Genomic DNA, 21077 nt, shown 5'->3' on the forward strand with positions numbered 1-21077 from the left:
AATGTTTTCCCTGTTCATTTAGAAGTTTCTAATTGAAGAAAATACTTTATCCTTTTTGATTTTGTGGAAGTTTTAAAAATAAAATATAAAACTGGCATTTATATTTCACTCTGGAGTTGGGGGTGAAAAGACTAGTGTTGAAGGTTTAAAAACAAAACAAAGTAAGAAATAGGAGCATGAGAAGGCTATTCAGGCCTGCTGTGCCATTCAATAAGATCATGTCTCATCTTGTACCTCGATGTCACTTTCCTGCATACCTTAGTATCCAAAAATTTGTTTGTCTTGAATACAATGGCAAGAAATCTCTGCTCTCGAGGGTTCTGGATACTCAAAGATCCACAACCCTTGGAATGAAGAAATTTCTCCTCATCTCAGGCCTAAAGTGGCTGACCCTTCATTCTGAGACTGTGTCCCTTTAATTTTAGCCCTCAGCGAGGGTAACATGCTCCATGCTAGCCTATTAAGCCCATTTAGACTTTCATTTTTAAGTGAGATTACCTCTCATTCTTCTAAAATGTAGGGACTGTAGGCCTCATCTGCACAATTACTCCTCATAGGATATTCCCCTTATCCCAGAAATTGGTCTAGTTGCACCTTTGAGGCAGTTATATACCTCTTTGGTTAAGGAGACTAAAACTGTACACAGTACTCTAGGTGGGTCTCACCAAAGCTCTTGACAATTGCAGTATTCTTAAATCTTAAATTGCAGTATTCTTCTTAAATCTTAAGACTTTATTAAGAATTGGAATATGATGTAACCTTTTGTTTTCTTGATTATTTTCTGTAGCTGCATGTTAACTTAGCATGGTTCATGTACAGTGACATCCAGGTCCCTCTGAATATATCATTTTTCAGTCTTTGACTAATTCATTACATATTCTGCTTTTGTATTTTTCCTTCCAAAGTGGATGAATTCACATTTCTCTTTATTGCATTCCATGTGTCATGTTCTTGTGTTGAGGCCTCAACAGTTCATTGAATTTGTTAGTAACTTAGATGATAGCCACATATCCAAATTTGCCAATGATGCAAAGCTAGGAGACATTATCTACATTGTAGGTCGAAGCAAAACTTTATGACAATGTTAAAAACAAAAAAACTGCGGATGCTGGAAATCCAAAACAAAAACAATTACCTGGAAAAAACTCAGCAGGTCTGGCAGCATCGGCGGAGAAGAAAAGAGTTGACGTTTCAAGTCCTCATCACCCTTCAACAGAACTTTTTGCTTTCCATTTCTCTCCTAGTTCTGTTGAAGAGTCATGAGGACTCGAAACGTCAACTCTTTTCTTCTCCGCCGATGCTGCCAGACCTGCTGAGTTTTTTCCAGGTAATTCTGTTTATGAGAATGTTGATGGATTAAGTGAATGGTCAAAACTGGCAAATGGATTTCAAAGTAGGCAAGTCCAAGGTCATCCGTTTTGAGCCTAAGAAGGAATAAAATACTTCCTAAATGGTTGAGAGACTTGGGCTCGGAGAGGTGGGGTCCAAGTACATTGACCATTAAAATTCCATGAATAGATACTGCAAGTAATCAAAAAGGTTAACAGAATACTGACCTTTCTTTCGAGAGTACCAGAGTGCAAGGGGTAGAAGTTATGCTTCTGCTATGCAAAGCCCTAGTTAAACCACAACTGGAGTACCATGAATTTCTAGGCATGATGCTTGAAGGATATGTTAGCCTTGGAGAGATGAAGTGTTCAAGATATTTAGGGAAATGGGTTCGATGGAGAGAAACTATTTCTGCTGATTGGAAGTCTAAAGGGGATAATCTTAAATATTAGAGCCAGACCTTCCATGACTGAAATTAGAAATTGTTTTGACAAGATAAGTGTGGCAGCATTTTGAAAGTTCTGCAAACAGCGAATTCTATATAATTGTAAAGTTTAAGTCTGAGATTGATAGATTTTTGTTATCTAAAGTTATTAATGGATATGGGCAAAGGTGGACACCTGGAATCATTACAGATCAGCTATGACCTCATTGAATGGTGGAACAAGGGTTGGAGCGTCTAAATAGCCTACTCCTGTTCCTGTGTTCTTGTCTACACGTTTAACCTGTCTATATTGCCCATAGCTTATTTTCACACCCAGCTTTGTGTGTTCAGCACAACTTGGATCCATTTCACTTGGTCTCCTTGTGTAAGTCATTGAAACTGGTGGAGGCCAGAATTGTCCAGAATAAAAGCAGATTGGCTAATCATAGAAACTTTTACGAAGTAAATATGGTTTCCTTGGAGATGGAGACAAGAGAAATTACAATGGCGAATAAGGAAATTAAACAGATATTTTGCATCTGTCTTCATGGAAGACCCAAAAAAAATCAGTCTGGAGATAGTGCTAAAGCCAGGGTTTGATGAAACTGGGAATATTAGGAATGTTATTAGTAAGGAAACAGTACCCGAAAAATTAATGAGACTTAGTGAACAAATCCTTTGGAACCTATGGCCTGCATCCTAGGGTTTTAAAAGAGGTAGCTACAGAGATAGTTGCTTGCCAACCTGAAAATGACCTGTGCGTTTCTACTAACTGCTTTCTGCCTGTCAGTCAAACCCTCAGTCCAGGCTAATATACTGTTCCTGATCCCATGAGCCCTAATTTTGTGTAATAACCTCTTGTGTGGCACCAACTGAATGCTTTTTGAAATCCCAAAAGCACTACGTCTCCTTATACATCTTACTAGTTACATCCTCAGAAAACTCTTAAGAAATTTGTTAAATACTATTTCCCTTTCATAAGTCCATTTTGGCTCTGCCATAATCATATTATGATTTTCCAATTGGCATGTTACCCTGTTCCTAATATAGATTCTTATGTTTTCCTGACAACTGTTCTCAGGCTAAATGCCCTCTGTTTCCCTGTTTTTTTTCTCTCTCTCCCTTTTTTGAATACTGGCGTTACATAGTCCCCGCAGATTGAAAGTAGACAGCTCTAGAATTAAGGTTATTTTGGTAGATCATCACCAATGCATCCACTATCTCTGTAGCTATCTCTTTCAAAACCCTAGGATGCAAGCCATCAGTTCCGGGGATTTATTTACCTTAAACCTTGTTAATTTCTCCACTATTTCCTTACTGATAACATACCTAATTTCCTCATCTTCATTCAGCCCTTGCTTCACTACTATTTCTGGATTGCTTTTTTTTGAGTCTTCCATGAAGACAGATACAAAATATTTGTTTAATTTCCTTATTCACCATTGTAATTTCACCTGTCTCTGTCTCTCGGGAAATCATATTTATTTTGTAATTATTATGATTAGCCAGTCTTTTTGTTCTCTTGCTCGTTTAGTCTCATGTTCTCCTTTTGCTTTGTCAATTTATCGTTTGTGAGTTTCTAAAACTTGCCCATTCCTCAGGCTTACTGCTCTTTTTGTGGCAACATTATAAACCTCTTCCTTTAACTTAACACTCACTCTTTAACTTCTCTTGTTAACCCCAGTTGGGCCACTTTTCCCAAAGGGTCTTTTTATTCTTTAAGGGAATGTACATTTGTTTCTAATTATTAGTTAATTATTTAAATGTTTGCATATCTACCATTGCTTCTATTAATCTAGTTTACCAATTTTCTTTAGTCAACTTGCCCTTCATATCTAAATAGATTCCTTTGTTCAGATTTACGAACCTAGTTTTGCCTTAATATAAAATTTGATCATATGATCCACAATTTCCTAGATGCTACTTTACTACAAAATTATTAATTAAACATTTTCCATCACACAACATTAGATCTAAAATAGACTGTTCCCTAGTTGGTTCCTGGAAACACCAATCAAGAAAACTCTCTTGCATATATTTCATGAACTCATCTCCACACTATTTTGGTTTGCTGAGCCTATATGAAAATTAAAATCTCCTATGATCACTATGTCACCTTCTGTCACATGCACATTATCTCGCTCGGGTGAATACATCTCCGATAACACTTATTGTGACCTTCCATTATTTGGGGATTAATTCACATCCTGCAACACTTCAGCATCATCGTGGTGTTGGACTGCTGGATTGCTTTTCTGTATTGTTCTAAAATATCTATTCTGATCAGTTAGCACACCCCCATCATCTTCATCCTGTGATTAACAGACTACAGTGTGAAACATATAGAAATTGTGTTTTAAATTCAGTTCAGCATTATTTTATGTTCCAATACATTGCTCCTGTGTCTGCTCATCTTGAGTTGTACTGATTGACAAATAATTGTGGTCATGTAGCTTTCCATGTGCCTAACTATCACAAAAGCATTCCGTTCACTATATTACTCCTAACTGTATTACAATAACTTATTCAATTTAATATATTGCAGTGTATTGGCTTACTGATTGAATGTAAATCAAGATCTGCCAATTTTGCGAAGTGAATGATGCAGTTCAGTTTTATTTTCATTCAGTGTCTTGAACATGCTTTGACTATTTATCATGTAATCAGATACCTTCTATGAAAAAGGTTCTTAGCCAACATATTCTGCTTATATGTAACAAGCAGTCCTGTTGAGATTTAGCGCAGCCGAACATGAGCTTTTTGTGCCAATTACGGATCGATGTTAAGCAGGTTCTTCTGTAATTATTTGACTTATCCAGGGTTGTTATTTGGTGTTTTTTATTTTTATAGAACTATCCACCACATTCAGTTTCACCTACAGACATCAATCCCAGTCTTCCCCCAATGTCTAGCTTCCATCGAGGGAGTACCAGCTCCCCGTATGTTGCAGCATCACACACACCACCAGTCAATGGATCAGAAAATCTTTTGGGTATGTTATAAGAAACATTAATTTCCACATCCAAGTGGAAAGTAGTAATCAGATGGTTATTAAAATTATGTTGCTTAACTTGCAACTACAAAATTGCAATTTTGTTCTTTAACATTAATCCATAAATTTCATATCGGCAATAAATATGCGGATATACGGAACTAAATTTTTATTCAAGTGCAGAAAAATTGCTGAACTTTTGAATAATCGAAGTGTTTTATGCTCCAATTATATTGTGTATAGGGAACAGAGGAAATGCAGCTGGGGGTTCACAGACAGGTGATGCACTTGGAAAAGCTTTGGCATCTGTGAGTACTGAACCAAACCTTTTAGCATCTTTTAAAACCTTACATTTACCCAAAGTAGTTTAAAGGAAAAAAATTGTAAAGTAGCACAATTTCATGGGGAAAACCAAAAAAAATCCCTCGCACGTTTGATTTTTAGCCAAATTACTGACCTCAAGCGCAGATCATCAACACTAATGTGTGTGCTAATTTAACCCTTTGAGAACAGCAGTGATATTTCTGCACAAAAATCAGAGCATTACAGAAATTTTAAAAAGTGCATTTGCAAATATAATAGAAAATGCACACATTTTGAAAGCTGCAAGGGGCATTCAGTACTCAAAGGGTTAACTAACATTTCCAGTGTAATTTTCTCACATTGCATTTTTATGGTTTTTAATTTGAGCTCTCTTTCAAATTATTTCAATAATTTAACTTTTTTTTGCACTTACTGGTAGGCTATAAAATAAACAAGCTTGAACATCAACATTAATTTGTCCAAAAGTGGTAACTGTTATGTTGCATCAGATAGACTGAAGTCCTTCTAGTATTTGAGCTATGGTACTTAAATTTTCACAAATACTGAGCTGTACAAAGTCCAAAATGATGGTTGTTTTGCATTACAGAGAAGTGAAGTATCAGGTGACAGTTTTGAAGCCTAATGTGTTGCAGTGGCTGTTGTGTGGGGGAACTTTTTGATTATTTTCAAAGCTTTGAAGATCTATCCCAGAAAGAACTGGGAGTGGCATTTTGCAAGTTAGATTAGATGCTCGAGAAAGCAGACTTGCTGCTTTAAAATGAAATTAAGTATTAAAAAGATGTTTTTTTTCAATTTTTATTTGGAAAAGAGAATGCAAGTATGCAAGCCATATGCACAGTACGAATTTAGCTATGTTTTTAGATTTGGACTCCCTAGGTGTTTATAACAGCTGTGAACATTTGCAAGAGGTTGTCAATTATCAAAAATTAAGTCTTTGCATGAAGCCTGTTAGATATGCTGACAGTGCTGTTGTGCAACCTCATGCGTCATTGACCAAATCGACATCAATATAGATGCTATATTTGTGTTTATGGTATTACTTCAGTGGATACAGCTTTTCATTTTTAAATTTACAATTTCAACTTCACATAAGATTTAAATTTTAAATTTTCAGTAGTGCATGATGAAACTTGTACGTTGTTTGGGTTTATGAAGTATTACCTCAAAGCACATTTTAATGCTTCCTTGTAAGCTCAATTTTCAAAATAAGAAATGCTAGTGCACAAGCAATTCTTGATTCCCAGTGCTAAAATTTTCTAAACTAGTGCTTATGACTTTAATATACATTAAAGTTCAGCAATTTGCTGAGATTAAAATTTTGACCTAAGAAACAAATCTGGAAGTTGAGCTTTCTTCTCATTCATTTCTTCTGAACAGTTGATTTTGTTTTGCTTCTTTCTGATTTTTTTTTTCCCCTTTTCCCCCCCACCCCCAGGCCGCCAACAGGTCTGGATTGTTTGCTAGAGCATTGGCTATCCATTCTTCCCTTGCCCAAGTGGTCATTATTGACATTTGGTCCTTGATGCTGAGTCTTTGTGTGCTGTTTGACAGCCAAGCCTGATACTAATCTCACATGGCTCCCTCATGCACACAGATTATGAATGCAATGTTTTATGAGGTGATTATGTTTTGGGACTGTCTCTTTAATTGAAGGTAAGATAGGGTAGTGAAGAGAGTCATGTGTTGTGCTTTGAATCCCGTCCAATAGCAAGCCTCGGTGGCTTGGTTACCAAGGGGGCATGGAGGCCCAGGGTGAGACAAAGGAGCAAAGTCAAAAGGTTCACACCTGAAAACAAAGGCAAATGCAGCTGAGCTAACCGTGTCAGTCTCCAGGTTTATGGACAGAAAAGGAGAGAGGGAGGTCTCAGGCAGAGACAAAAGCTGCAGCTGGTGTGATCAGCAGAGAGAAGAAGTTGCAAATTCTCTGCAAGCTGCCAGAACAGAATGCGGGAGGAAGGATGGTCTTGGGTTGAAGAGACGCATCCTGTGACATTCTAAAAATTCTGGAAGAGTTGCCTTGGCTTTGCTGGGAGGAAAATTCACCAGAGAGGATCTTGCTGCTGATAGTTGATTTGGAACTCCTCCGAAATCTCAGAGATGTGCCTTTTGATGGTCACTCAATGTTAAGACTCGGCATAATAAGGCGAAGTGAACCTGTTGGAAGCTGGGAGTGATGTTGGACTCGTTCCTGTAAAAACTGCAATTCTGCAGAGGGCTGTGAAGTATAACTGAGATGTGGAGTTTTTGATCACGTAAAAAGTTAAACGTGATTTTTTTTCTGGCATTCAGGAGCATCAGTTGTCTACTAAATAGTGTTTAGTTATTATTGCTTTTAGTTTGTTTGTTGCAGTAAAAGACTTAACTCTTTATATTTTGTTGTGCAATTCCTTTAAGTTGGTCAATGGGAATTCTAATTTCTTGTTCAAAGTTATTGGTATCTACAGGGATTGTAACACATGAGTAAAGGTGGTAGTCTGGAATGGAAACTTTAAATTAATTCCTCTTTCCTAATTTTGAAAGCTGATTCTAATGCTTCTGCTGCTGGCCCTGACTGTACTCTTCATAGACTGAGGAAGGATCTTGGCTTTTATGACTCACTGAGCTATCAGGGGAGGATTTTACTGTTTCTATTTACCTGGTTCAACATTGGCACAGTCACTTTGGCACATTGATGAGAGAAACTAGCTTTGTCATGCAAGCATCTAGACATTTAGGATAATACTAACAAAACTATACTAAAACATTTTTTTAAAGATTGACTGCTGAGAATTGAGGATTTGTTTTGTTAACTTTGATTTCTTATGACCATTAGCGACAATTCATGCATACATGAGAAAAATTAGACTATAATGGAGAATGAAAGATATGGCTGTTAGCAAAACACAAACTTGTACTTACTTCAGCATCATGATTATATAGCTACATCAGTATTCAAATTTTAAGTTAATTTAAAATTATACTTGAGGTGAGTGATGTCACTTCAGAGAAATCTCCCAAAGTTAACAACAAGCTTTCTCAGGTCAGGTAAAGCCTGGATGAGTGGATATAAAGTAAGTGATAACTGGTTCAGTTATGGTAATGTACTTCTGCATCAATGCTGAGTGGTTTTGGATGTATTTAAATGTGCAAGTAGCAGTATAACTAAGAAAATGACCCGTGAATTGGAGCAATGAAGCCTGGGAGGCCCTCCAGAGAATTGTCTCATCAGTTTCAGTTGCCACAAAGTACAGTATACTGCAACGTAAAGCCACCTCAACCTTCTCAAGGGCAGCTAGGGATTGGCAATAAATGCTAGCCTCACCAGTGACACCCACTTCCTGTTTATTTGCCTTCCTGCTACTGCTGGGATTTCACCCATGGCAAGGGAGGTATCAGGCAGCCCACTTGCCCATGGGCCAGTTGCAGCCTTCAAGTAGCCAAGGGCTTCCTCCCACTGCTGCTGGAATTTTACCTGCCAGGACCAAGTGTCCTGTCTACCAGTTAAAACCTGACAGCCTTGTTGGTAGATGTTTTGAGCCGGGGGGGGGGGTTGGGGATAGTGGAGCTGCCTCCTTTTCCAGTCCCTGTGCCCAATGAAGGACTCAACAACTCCACAATTCCTGCCCCCAACCCCCTCGCTGGGGCCTGTCAACCTGGCTCCAGCGAAACCAACTTTAACTGAGTCCATGGTATCAGTTCTTTGAGCGCTGCCCCTAGTCCCAGCAGTAGCCACCGCTCCCAGTGGCGCTGCTAGAGTTAGAGAGCTGCTGGCTATTTGATTGGCCAGGAGCTCTTGGAGGCAAAGCTTCTTTCCAGACAGGGGTGGAATTCTCACTCTGAACCAGTTAACAGCTAAAAACAAAAAAACTGTGGATGCTGGAAATCTAAAACAAAAACAGAATTACCTGGAAAAACTCAGCAGGTCTGGCAGCATCGGCGGAGAAGAAAAGAGTTGACGTTTCGAGTCCTCATGACCCTTCGACAGAACTTGAGTGAATCCAAGAAAGGGGTGAAATATAAGCTGGTATAAGGTGTGTTTGGGGGGGGGTGGTGTTTCGGTGGGGGGAGAGAAGTGGAGGGGTTGGTGTGGTTGTAGGGACAAACAAGCAGTGATAGAAGCAGATCATCAAAAGATGTCACAGACAACAGAACAAAAGAACACATAGGTGTTAAAGTTGGTGATATTATCTAAACGAATGTGCTAATTAAGAATGGATGGTAGGGCACTCAAGGTATAGCTCTAGTGGGGATGGGGGGAGCATAAAAGATTTAAAAATATTTAAAAAATAATGGAAATAGGTGGGAAAAGAAAAATCTATATAATTTATTGGAAAAAACAAAAGGAAGGGGGAAACAGAAAGGGGGTGGAGATGGAGGAGGGAGCTCAAGACCTAAAGTTGTTGAATTCAATATTCAGTCCGGAAGGCTGTAAAGTGCCTAGACGGAAGATGAGATGTTGTTCCTCCAGTTTGCGTTGGGCTTCACTGGAACAATGCAGCAAGCCAAGGACAGACATGTGGGCAAGAGAGCAGCGTGGAGTGTTAAAATGGCAAGCGACAGGGAGGTCTGGGTCATTCTTGCGGACAGACCACAGGTGTTCTGCAAAGCGGTCGCCCAGTTTACGTTTGGTCTCTCCAATGTAGAGGAAACCATACTGGGAGCAACAAATGCAGTAGACTAAGTTGGGGGAAATGCAAGTGAAATGCTGCTTCACTTGAAAGGAGTGTTTGGGTCCTTGGACGGTGAGGAGAGAGGAAGTGAAGGGGCAGGTGTTGCATCTTTTGCGTGGGCATGGGGTGGTGCCATAGGAGGGGGTTGAGGAGTAGGGGGTGATGGAGGAGGGGACCAGGGTGTCCCAGAGGGAACGATCCCTACGGAATGCCGACAGTGGGGGTGAAGGGAAGATGTGTTTGGTGGTGGCATCATGCTGGAGTTGGCGGAAATGGCGGAGGATGATCCTTTGAATGCGGAGGCTGGTGGGGTGATAAGTGAGGACAAGGGGGACCCTATCATGTTTCTGGGAGGGAGGAGAAGGCGGGAGATGGGCCGGACACGGTTGAGGGCCCTGTCAACGACCGTGGGTGGAAAACCTCGGTTAAGGAAGAAGGAGGACATGTCAGAGGAACTGTCTTTGAAGGTGGCATCATCGGAACAGATGCGACGGAGGCGAAGGAACTGAGAGAATGGGATGGAGTCCTTAAAGGAAGCGGGGTGTGAGGAGCTGTAGTCGAGGTAGCTGTGGGAGTCGGTAGGCTTGTAATGAATATTGGTGGACAGTCTATCACCAGAGATTGAGACAGCTAGTTGGCCATTAAAATGCTGCAGGGTGACCCAGCCATGTGGAGGCAGATTCATTCCCAACTTTTCAGCCTGGGCGTGGCCAGCACCTCCACCTCTCTGTACAGTTACGGCCGTTGTCATTTCCTAAAGTTGAAATAACGTGAATTGCTAAAATAATTCTTCAACAGATCCAAAGTGAATGCCTTGTGAATCAAGCACGGTACCTTTTCCTCGAATTATTGTCTGAATAAGTTAGTTAGTATGAAAGCTTTATAAATAGGCTCAGGGAGGAAAGTCCAGGATATGACGGTGTGTTCCCACTTGTAGGTGGGCCTTGGTTGCTACAGTAATATGATTCTGTCATCCTGTGTTGCTTGGTTATTCCATAAATTATTTCTGTCATAGCTGATGGTGATGCATTCCATCTGCTCTATCAGTACATAGCACACTCTGCAGAGTGCAGATCCCTTGTTTCAGTCCATCTGTTTTTCTTGACTTTATGCAATTGCTTCAACATTAAATTTGTAACACCAACATTTTCTGAGAAAAGGGAAACATCTGTATTAAATTATTAATTGAGCAAAATGTTTCATATCTAGCAGCAAATAATTTTCAACCAAACAGATTTGATTCATTTTTATGCAAATGTTCCCAAAAGAGAAAACACTTCCATGTATAATGCCTGTCTACGTCTTTCAGGAGTCAATTACTTTAGAGACTTGAAGTTTGAATTTTGGAGAGTTTTCTTTTAGAGTTTGCATACTCATTTTGTAAACCAAGGTAACTTAATAAAGGGAGATATAAGAAAATAATTGAATTATCTCATGATGTGTTAGAGAACTTTTAGTGTCGCTTTGAGCACCATATCAAAAATTTCCATGCCCAGCTTCATGCAGAGTTTAGAAGTTGAGTATTTAGCAAATTGAATGCTCAAGCGAAAGGGAAATTCAGCAATGGTTGCCATGTCCACTATCATAAAAACTAGTTTGTAAGATGGCCTTTGTGCTTTGCGATATCACAATGCTATTTTACAGATCATCATTAGGTGATATTTTAGAGTTAGGTATCTGTTCGCACTTTGTTTGTGTTCTTCAGGCTGGCCTCTTCAAAAGTTTTTAATCACCTTTGGAGCAACCTACTTGTGTCTTCAAGAATTTTTCGTATTGCCTTTAGATGACTGGTAACATCCCTTCTTTGCACTTTTATTTCATGCGAGGCAAGTTTAATTTTTGACTCTTAATTTTTTAGGTGACATAGTTGTGATGAGAATCTAGGACATTGTCCTGGAAGGCAACATGTTATGTAAACCTTCTATATAATTTACTCTTTAATCCATGATTGGAGAGCGGGGAAGCAGAGGCAGGTGAATATTTGAGTTGGTGGTTGTTAAAAGAACAAAATTGTAGCACATTGGCATTGCCTGTCCTCTGGACTTTCTGGCATTTTTATTTTGCCATTTTAAGTCACTCAGTTCTAGCCTAACGGACAGTATATAAACATTGCTATTGTAAAATTCATAAACAAGCTTAAGATTATTTGATTTGATTTTTGAATATCAGTAGCAATGTCCAAGTTCTTTATGACATAGTTTATCTTCTAGATGATATTCTTAGAAGATTCAGTAAATGCTTTGAACCCAAAAGCTGTGTATATTTACATACCTAGCAGAGAATCTCAATTTCTTGGAGTTTATAGGTACCAAGCATGTATAAACAGTTCAGGATGCAACTGACCTTTTGTGTACCCTTAGTCCACACACTCTTGTGTGCTATGTATCTATGCAAACATCATTGAATATCCCGTTTCGCCATAGTTGTGGGACAAAGGATCAAATACACAGAATAATAGCTTTGTCATTGCACATTCTCAATTGCCATTTTTACTTGGTGCTCTTACAGATTAATCTAAACTAAGTTTCTAGATGTACAAAATTGAAACTTAGCACTTCAAAATGGGAATGGATTTAAGTTTTTGAAGAAAATCAAATATTTTGTGAATTGTATTATCCGATCAACCTCTCGGTCTGCTGGGTGTTGGATAGTGGTGGTAAGTCCACTGGCCAAGTGCCAGGATTCTTAATATTTCTTTGCTTGGAGGAAAGGATTTGGGGTTGAGTTACATTTAAATGTTATTTTAAAACCAGGTAAATTCATAGGTGTAAACAAGAAGGCCACAGGCTGCGAGCACTGAATGTGTATTAGAGCCAGATAAGCCAGCTTGAGAAATGTTGCATTAAAGTTATTTCGTACTGATACTAAGAGGACCAATAGCCAGATGACCAAGGACATGAAGAAATTCTTATTTTGTTTCTGGTGGCCAATAAATATTTACAACCATTATGGTGAAGTTGGTTTTATTAACGTGGCCACAAATGAGTTGTTTTCGAAGAATATACTTCCGCAAAAGGGAGTAATTGGTTTAATTGTCAGACCTGCTATAACATCTGCATGGAAAAGTTAGAGATGTTGGTTCTCTGCTCCCTGGGGTCAGAATTAACAGAAAGGAGGAAAACCCCATGCTCAGACCTGTAGGCCTAGGATCTGGATCTGGAATCCAAAAAACTCAGAAGACCAGGTTTTGCTGTTAGAAGTAGTCTGAAAGACAAGTAATAACACAACAAGTAAGGCATGGTTTTTTTTAAATTATGTTTCAAAATTCAACCTTTCAAATGTCATCCTCATTAGCATCCCACATTCCTCTCGCTACTAACTGTAGCTTGCCTAGAACTTCACCACTGACATTGTGTCCCATACTCTCATATGCCCTCCCCTGTCACTAGCTTCCACTTGTGTCCTTTTTCCCAATACATAACAAAAACTTTGTCTTTATTTATAAATTCCTCCATGGCTTTACTGCTCCCTATCTCATTGATCTCCTCCAGCAATACTTTGGAGCTAAAGGCAAAATACTGTGGATGCTGGAAATCTGAAACATAAACAAAAAATGCTGGAAAAACTCAGTGGGTCTGACAGCATCTGTGGAGAGAAAGACAATGTTTCAAGTCCATACGACTTCTTCAGAGCTATATACTTTGGAGCTATTGCTTTACGATCTTTAGTACATCCTCATCACTTGGCATTGCTCAGTTTATGACAAAGCTTTCAGCTATCTAGATTCTATTCTGTGGAACTCCTTCTATAAATTTGCTGTTCACTTCCTTTTAAAGCCTGTTCAAAGCAGATCTTTACAACCATTTAATGAGGTATCACTTCTAATTCTGTTATTCTTCTGTGTAAAGCTTTAGAATGCTTTATTACATTAAGTATATTATTTAAATGCAAATTGTTGCCTAGTGTATATTGGAAAGGGTGCAGAGACAAACAATAAGAATAATCACAATTATAGAAGAGATGAATTATGAGGAAAGATTAGAGAAACAAAATGTACAGATGAGAAAGAAGATTGAGGAGACCTCATAAATTTATATAACTATATGATGTAATACCAGAGTTTACTCAGCTTAGTGGGACCAAATGGGCATAGTGGGACCAAATGGGCATAAATCCACATCAATGAAAAGTAAAGCAATCAAAATACAGTTCTAGATTGAAAGAAGTTGGGTACTGGAGGGACAAGCTCTCTTGGGCTGACTTGCCTTTTCTTGTTTTTGACTTGTCTAATTTTTGTAGTGCTCTTTTGAAATGAGGAATGAGGCCTCCTGATAGGGGCAAAACATCAGCTTCATCAGCAAAACTGATCAAACTCTAACTTCTGAATCGTGTGAACATTCTGGTAGATTCCATTTTGGCTGGATTTGGCTTTGAACCATTATTATGCATAATTGCAATGCATTAATTAAAGGTAATTTGGTCTAAGTGATATTGCACAGTTTGGACATCATGACAATGATATAAAATGCCATTTGCACACTAAGATCAGCTCACTTTTGTATGGAAGGTATATAGGAAATTTTAACTTAACATCTTGCAAACAAATGTAAGAACATAGGGAATAGGAGCAGAAGCAGGCCATTTGGCCTCTGGAGCCTGCTCCACCATTCAATAAGATCATGGCTGATCTGTTTGTGTTTTGAATTCCACATTTTCCCCCCATCTACCCTGGAGAATCTTTGATTCCCTTGCCTAGATAGAATCTATCTATCTCTGCCTTAAAAATGTTCAATGACCCCCGCCTCCACCGTCTTCTGTTGAAGAGTCATACGGACTCGAAACTTAACTGTATTCCTCTCCGCAGATGCTGTCAGACCTGCTGAGTTTTTCCAGGTATTTTTATCCTTACTTTTATGTGTCTCTCGTAATAAAGGATAGCATTCCACAAGCCGCCTTAATTACTTGATGTACTTGCACACTAACTTTTTGTGTCAATGCACTAGAACACCTAGATCCCTCTGCATCTTGGAATCCTGCAGTCATTCTCTGTTTAAGCAATATTCAGCTTTTTTTTATGTGAGAGATATAGAGTATATTACAATTCCGTGAATATTTCATGATCCTTGTGCAGCTTCAAATTTCCTTAAATAGGGTATTTCACTCAGCTAATGCACTGACATTAAAGATGCACAATAGATTTCAGGGAAATTCCACATATTGCATTATAATTCACGTAGTGTCCTCGCACTTCTCCCTGAGATTAATTACCAAAAGGATTTTTTGTGAAATAGGAAAGTCGGTTTGCAATTAGCCATGGTATTTTGCTTGTCGAATATTTATTCTGTTTACTTTTGTTTGGTCTTAATTTTGACTTGCAAATTCTCCAATCTTTCCTGGTAGTTTGCATTGAATACCACCAGTCAAAATGACACATTCAAGTAAATACTTTTATGGTTGCTAGAGATAAATAAAAATTGCATTTGTTGTTCCTCTGATGATTTCAAGAATACCACATTAAAATTAAATTGCCATACTTCTCTCCTGATTCTTCTCCCTAAACCTAATATTTGACCAACAGGTTTTGTTGACCACCGTTCCATTTTAACATAGAATCCTAATTATTCTTAATATGTCCAACTATAACCCCAATTTACATGTCACTTTTCACAAATTGCCTAATGCAAACATACTTTGGCCTATTAAAAGTGAATCTACTTTGGAATTATTGTAAAAATATTCATGTGGATATTCAGTAGTAACCAAGAAAACAAAGTATCCCTTATAACCTAAATAAAGCACATTGTGAGCAGAAAGTTTTTGGAAAGCAGTCAAATTCTGTAGATTATAGTCGATCCCAGATTCAAATCTAGGCATTTGTGCTATTTCTGAAGGATTTTACTGAACATTTGCCAAGCAATATTCCTTTAAAGCTTTGCCCACAGCTTTGTACTGCAACAAAAATATTTTTTTCAACATTTAATGCTAATTCAGAGTACATACACTCACTCGCAACAAGAGTTTTTGAAGTATTTTTTCATAAATCTTTATTGTAATAATGAAGATTCTTAATTTTTTATTTATATGGTTGTAAGAACTCTGGAAACCATGTTTGTTGGCTTGGTCACCTAAGATAACTTAGTGCACAGGATAAATTGTGGGTTCAATATAAGTAGCGTAAAGATTATGTGAGATTTAAATGCAGTTTGTAAACGAACAAAAAAACCCCATCAGATAAGAATGGTGTTTATTCATATTAATTTTAAACTTATTGCAGATTGTAGCCAATCATTTGAGTTTATTTTTATGATGTTCCCATTTGTGCTGATATAAATATCAAAGCTGCACAGTCAGGGCTTTATATCCCAGGGAACTGTAACTGAATCCATTCTTGAATTGGTGATGCACTTTGATCAAACGTTCTCAGTACTTCAGTCCTTCCTCCATTGTGCTCCATCAAAGGGTGGACAAATAAATTAATGGCTGGGCACCGACTGACTTCGAAGGATCCTTATAGCTTAGGGTTGCCAACTATGGTTAAATGCATTCCTGGAGATTTCATCACATGACTTGCCCCTACCCTCCAGCCATTTGTCGGCTAGCATATCCATCCTTGTGATGTACTGTCTTCCTGCACTAATCAGAAAGCAAAGAGACTCATTTCCCAATTGGATGATGCTTGACAGTTAGCCAAACAGCCTTTTTTTTGCCCATTTTGAAAATTTTTGATAACTGGTAAAGAGAAATGTTCAAAGAAAATTAACAAAAACTATCTTTTTTTAACGTCCCTATGATTTTTCTCCAGGATTGCACAGAGCAGTGTCCTGGAGATTGATATTCAATTTCTGGAGATTCCAGGCCAATCCTGGAGGGTTGGCAACCCTACCATAGCAACTAAAGAATAAAGTGTTTTTGCATCTTATATTTTAGTATTTCATGTAAATCCCAAGTACAGAAGATCTCAGTGAAAAGTCTCATTGTCCAGAAAATGAACAATGGAATTGCAAACGAGCTATTCTGAAGCTCATATAAATTTTGAGTTGTTTTCTTAGTAAACTTGCTCAATCAAATTAGTGTAGTGCTAGCAAAGGCTTCTGTAGCAGTTAAAATTGTGCTCTGGCTAATAAGCATGTGTTGCAACAGTCTATTGCTAACTGGTTTGCCACATAAACTGAGGCAGCGGCTTTGCAGTGTATCCATCTACATGGATGAGAAATTAAGAGTACCCTAAAGAAGTCTTTTTGTAGGGAAGAGACATGTTGATCAAGTTGAAGTTTGTAGGGCTTTAAAAAGAAACAAAACCTGAAATTTGCCTCAGGTAAAATGTCCAAAATTGCACCCTGCCAAAAGTGACACAAGATCAGTGATACTGTTTCCAAGCATATTCAGAGTGTATACAGACCAATGGACAACTTTATTTGATGAGATATAGAAGGTTCGTAAAACTTAAAGTTCTGCCATTCTGTATTGTCCCAAAAAGCACATGAGGATTTAAGACAGTACTGGATGTAAATGTCCTGAGCTCCTTTGTAGTCAGAGGGCCAATTCAGGATACTACTACAGATTAGTCAGTGCACTTTGGTGAATGGAGAAAGCCTTGGATCTCAGGAATTACTGGGGAGGCAGTGGTGTAGTGGTTTAGTCACAGGACTAATAATCCAGACACCTGGGGTAAGCCTCTGGGGACCAGGGTTCAAATACCACCAGAGCAAACGGTGAAATTTGAATAAAATAAAAAATCTGGAATCAAAAGCCTATTGATGGCTATTGTCAGAGAAGGAAATCTGCTGTCCTTACCTGGTCTGGCCTGCAAGTGACTCCAGACCCACAGCAATGTGGTTGACTTTTAAACGCCCTCTGAAATGGCCTAGCAAGCTACTCCTGTCTCTTTATGGGGTATGTGGAACATTCCTTGTTCCAGTCCTACTCCGGCCCCCTTCCACAACTCTTTCTCCGGTACATCGATGATTTCTTCGGTGCCGCTTCATGCTCTCGTCGGGACTTGGAAAAATTTATTAATTTTGCTTCCAATCTCCACCCCTCCATCATTTTCAAGTGGTCCATCTCTGACACTTCCCTGCCCTTCCTTGACCTCTCTGTCTCAATCTCTGGTGATAGACTGTCCACCAATATCCATTACAAACCCACCGACTCCCACAGCTATCTCGACTACAGCTCCTCACACCCCGCTTCCTGTAAGGACTCCATCCCATTCTCTCAGTTCCTTTGCCTCCGTCGCATCTGTTCCAATGATGCTACCTTCAAAAACAGTTCCTCTGACATGTCCTCCTTCTTCCTTAACCGAGGTTTTCCACCCACGGTCGTTGACAGGGCCCTCAACCGTGTCCAGCCCATCTCCCACGCATCCGCCCTCATGGCTTCTCCTCCCTCCCAGAAACATGATAGGGTCCCCCTTGTCCTCACTTATCACCCCACCAGCCTCCGTATTCAAAGGATCATCCTCCGCCATTTCCGCCAACTCCAGCATGATGCCACCACCAAACACATCTTCCCTTCACCCCCCCATCGGCATTCCGTAGGGATCGCTCCCTCCGGGACACCCTGGTCCACTCCTCCATCACCCCCTACTCCTCAACCCCCTCCTATGGCACCACCCCATGCCCACGCAAAAAATGCAACACCTGCCCCTTCACTTCCTCTCTCCTCACTGTCCAAGGACCCAAACACTCCTTTCAAGTGAAGCAGCATTTCACTTGCATTTCCCCCAACTTAGTCTACTGCATTCGTTGCTCCCAATGTGGTCTCCTCTACATTGGAGAGACCAAACGTAAACTGGGTGACCGCTTTGCAGAACACCTGTGGTCTGTCCGCAAGAATGACCCAAACCTCCCTGTCGCTTGCCATTTTAACACTCCACGCTGCTCTCTTGCCCACATGTCTATCCTTGGCTTGCTGCATTGTTCCAGTGAAGCCCAACGCAAACTGGAGGAACAACACCTCATCTTCCGACTAGGCACTTTACAGCCTTCCAGACTGAATAGTGAATTCAACAACTTTAGGTCGTGAGCTCCTCCCCCATCCCCACCCCCTTTCTGTTTCCCCCTTTTTTTTCCAATAAATTATAAAGATTTTCCTTTTCCCACCTATTTCCATTATTTTAAAAAAAATAAAAAAAAACACCCCCACTAGAGCTATACCTTGAGTGCCCTACCATCCATTCTTAATTAGCACATTCGTTTAAATAATATCACCAACTTTAACTTTAACACCTGTGTTCTTTTGTACTATTGTTGTTGACATCTTTTGATGATCTGCTTCTATCACTGCTTGTTTGTCCCTACAACCACACCCCCCCCTCCACCTCTCTCTCTCTCTCTCTCTCTCTCTCTCTCTCTCTCCGCCCCCCCCCCCCCCACACACACACACACCTTAAACCAGCTTATATTTCAACTCTTTCTTGGACTCGAACTCAAGTTCTGTCGAAGGGTCATGAGGACTCGAAACGTCAACTCTTTTCTTCTCCGCCGATGCTGCCAGACCTGCTGAGTTTTTCCAGGTAATTCTGTTTTTGTTTTTGTTTTGGATTTCCAGCATCCGCAGTTGTTTTGTTTTTAGCAAGCTACTCAGTTGTATCAAACAGCTAGAAAGCCTAAAAGGAATAAAACCTGGCAAACCACCCGGCATACACTGAAGTACTGGAAACTACAAAGACACACCCAGCCCTGTCGACCCTGCAAATTCCTCCACAGTAATATCTGGGGGCTAGTGCCAAAATTGGGAGAGCTATCTCACAAGTCTAATGTATGACATAGTCATACTCACAGAATCATACCTTACAGATAATGTCCCACGCACCACCATCACAATCCCTGGGTATGTCCTGTCCCTGGCACAGTGGTATACAGTTGGAGGGAGTTGTCCAGCGAGTCCTCAGGATCGACTCTGGACCCCATAAAGCCTCATGGCATCAGGGCAAACATGGCAAGGAAACCTCCTGCTGATTACCACGTAATGCAACTGCAACACACACACACACACACGCACCCCACCCCCCAAGAGTGGATGAATCATTACTCCTCCATGTTGAACACCACTTGGAGGGTGCAGAATGTACTCTGGGTGGAGGATTTCAACGTCCATCATCAAGAGTGGCTTGGTAGCACCACTACAGACCGAGCTGGCTGAGACCTAAAGGACTGGGTCTGCAGCAGGTGGTTGGGGAACCACCAAGAGGGAAAAACATGCTTGACCTCATCCTCACCAATCTGCCTGCTGCAGATGCATCTGTCCATGACCATATCAGTAGGAGTGACCACCGCTCAGCCCTTGTGGAGATGAAGTCCTGCTTTCACATTGAGGATACCCCCCCATCATGTTGTGTGGTACTACCACTGTGCTAAGTTGGATAGATTTCGAACAGATCTTGCAACTCAAGACTGGGCAACCATGAGGCGCTGTGGGCCATCAGCAACAGCAGGATTGTATGCAACCATAATCTGTAACCTCATGGCCTGGCATACCCCCCACTCTTTCATTGCTATCAGGCCAGGGGATCAACCCTGGTTCAATGAAAAGTGCAGGAGCAGCACCAGGCATACCCATAAATTAGGTGTCAACCTGGCAAAGCTACAACGCAGGACTACTTAAATGCCAAACAGCATAAGCACCAAGTGATAGACATAGCCAAGTGATTCCACAAACAGCAGATCAGACCTAAGCTCTGCAGTCCTGCTATATCCAGTCAAGAATGGCGGTGGACAGTTAAGGAACTCATTGGAGGAGGAGCCTTCACAAATATCCCCATCCTTGATCGTGGAGCCCAGACACCAATGCAAAAGGTAAGGCTGAAGCATTTGCAACAAACTTCAGCCCCAGTTGCCGAGTGGATGATCCATGTCAGCCTGCTTAGGAGGCCCCCGGCATCACGGATTCTGGTCTTCAACCAATTCAATTCACTCCATGTGATATTAAGAAATGGCTGAAAGCACTGGATGCTGCAAAGACTGTTGGCCCTGATAATATTTTGGCAATGATACTGAAGCTTCAGAACTTGTCATGTCCCTAGCCAAGCTGTTTCAGTACAGCTACAACACTGGAATCTACCCGGCAATTGGAAAATTGCCCAGGTATGTCCTGTACACAAAAACAAGACAGATCCAACATGGCCAATTACCATCCCAAAAGTCCACTGCCGATCATCAGTAAAGTAATGGAAGGGGTCATCAACAGTGTTATCAATATCTTTCAGGTTAAACCAATTAAACCAAAAACAGTGCTATCAAGTGGCACTTGCTTGCTAACAACTACTCACTGATACTTAATAGGGTCATTAAGGGCCACTAAGCTCCTGGCCTCATTATAGCCTTGGTTGGTAGCTTGGCCTAAATAGCCAAGTGGTTATGGTACTGGACTTATAACCCCAAAATCAAGAGTTCAAATCTCCCAACAGCAAACTATAAAA

The 21077-nt window shown here is 40.1% G+C and overlaps 1 protein-coding gene across 19 annotated transcripts in view; it reads left to right on the top strand.

Moving 5' to 3' along the window:
• tcf12 (transcription factor 12) overlaps positions 1–21077 on the top strand; it is a 288087-nt gene that overhangs the window by 207584 nt on the left and 59426 nt on the right. For 17 of the 19 annotated variants that reach the window (XM_041174657.1, XM_041174662.1, XM_041174659.1 and 14 more), the window contains 2 exons: positions 4604–4745; positions 4989–5053. The exons of the other annotated variants lie outside the window; for them this stretch is intronic. In XM_041174657.1, the coding sequence (XP_041030591.1) occupies positions 4604–4745; positions 4989–5053 (207 nt within the window). The remainder of the gene's footprint in view (positions 1–4603; positions 4746–4988; positions 5054–21077) is intronic. 19 annotated transcript variants of the gene reach the window in all.

Source organism: Carcharodon carcharias, chromosome 26, assembly GCF_017639515.1.
Source record: "Carcharodon carcharias isolate sCarCar2 chromosome 26, sCarCar2.pri, whole genome shotgun sequence".
Taxonomy (NCBI): Eukaryota; Metazoa; Chordata; class Chondrichthyes; order Lamniformes; family Lamnidae; genus Carcharodon; species Carcharodon carcharias.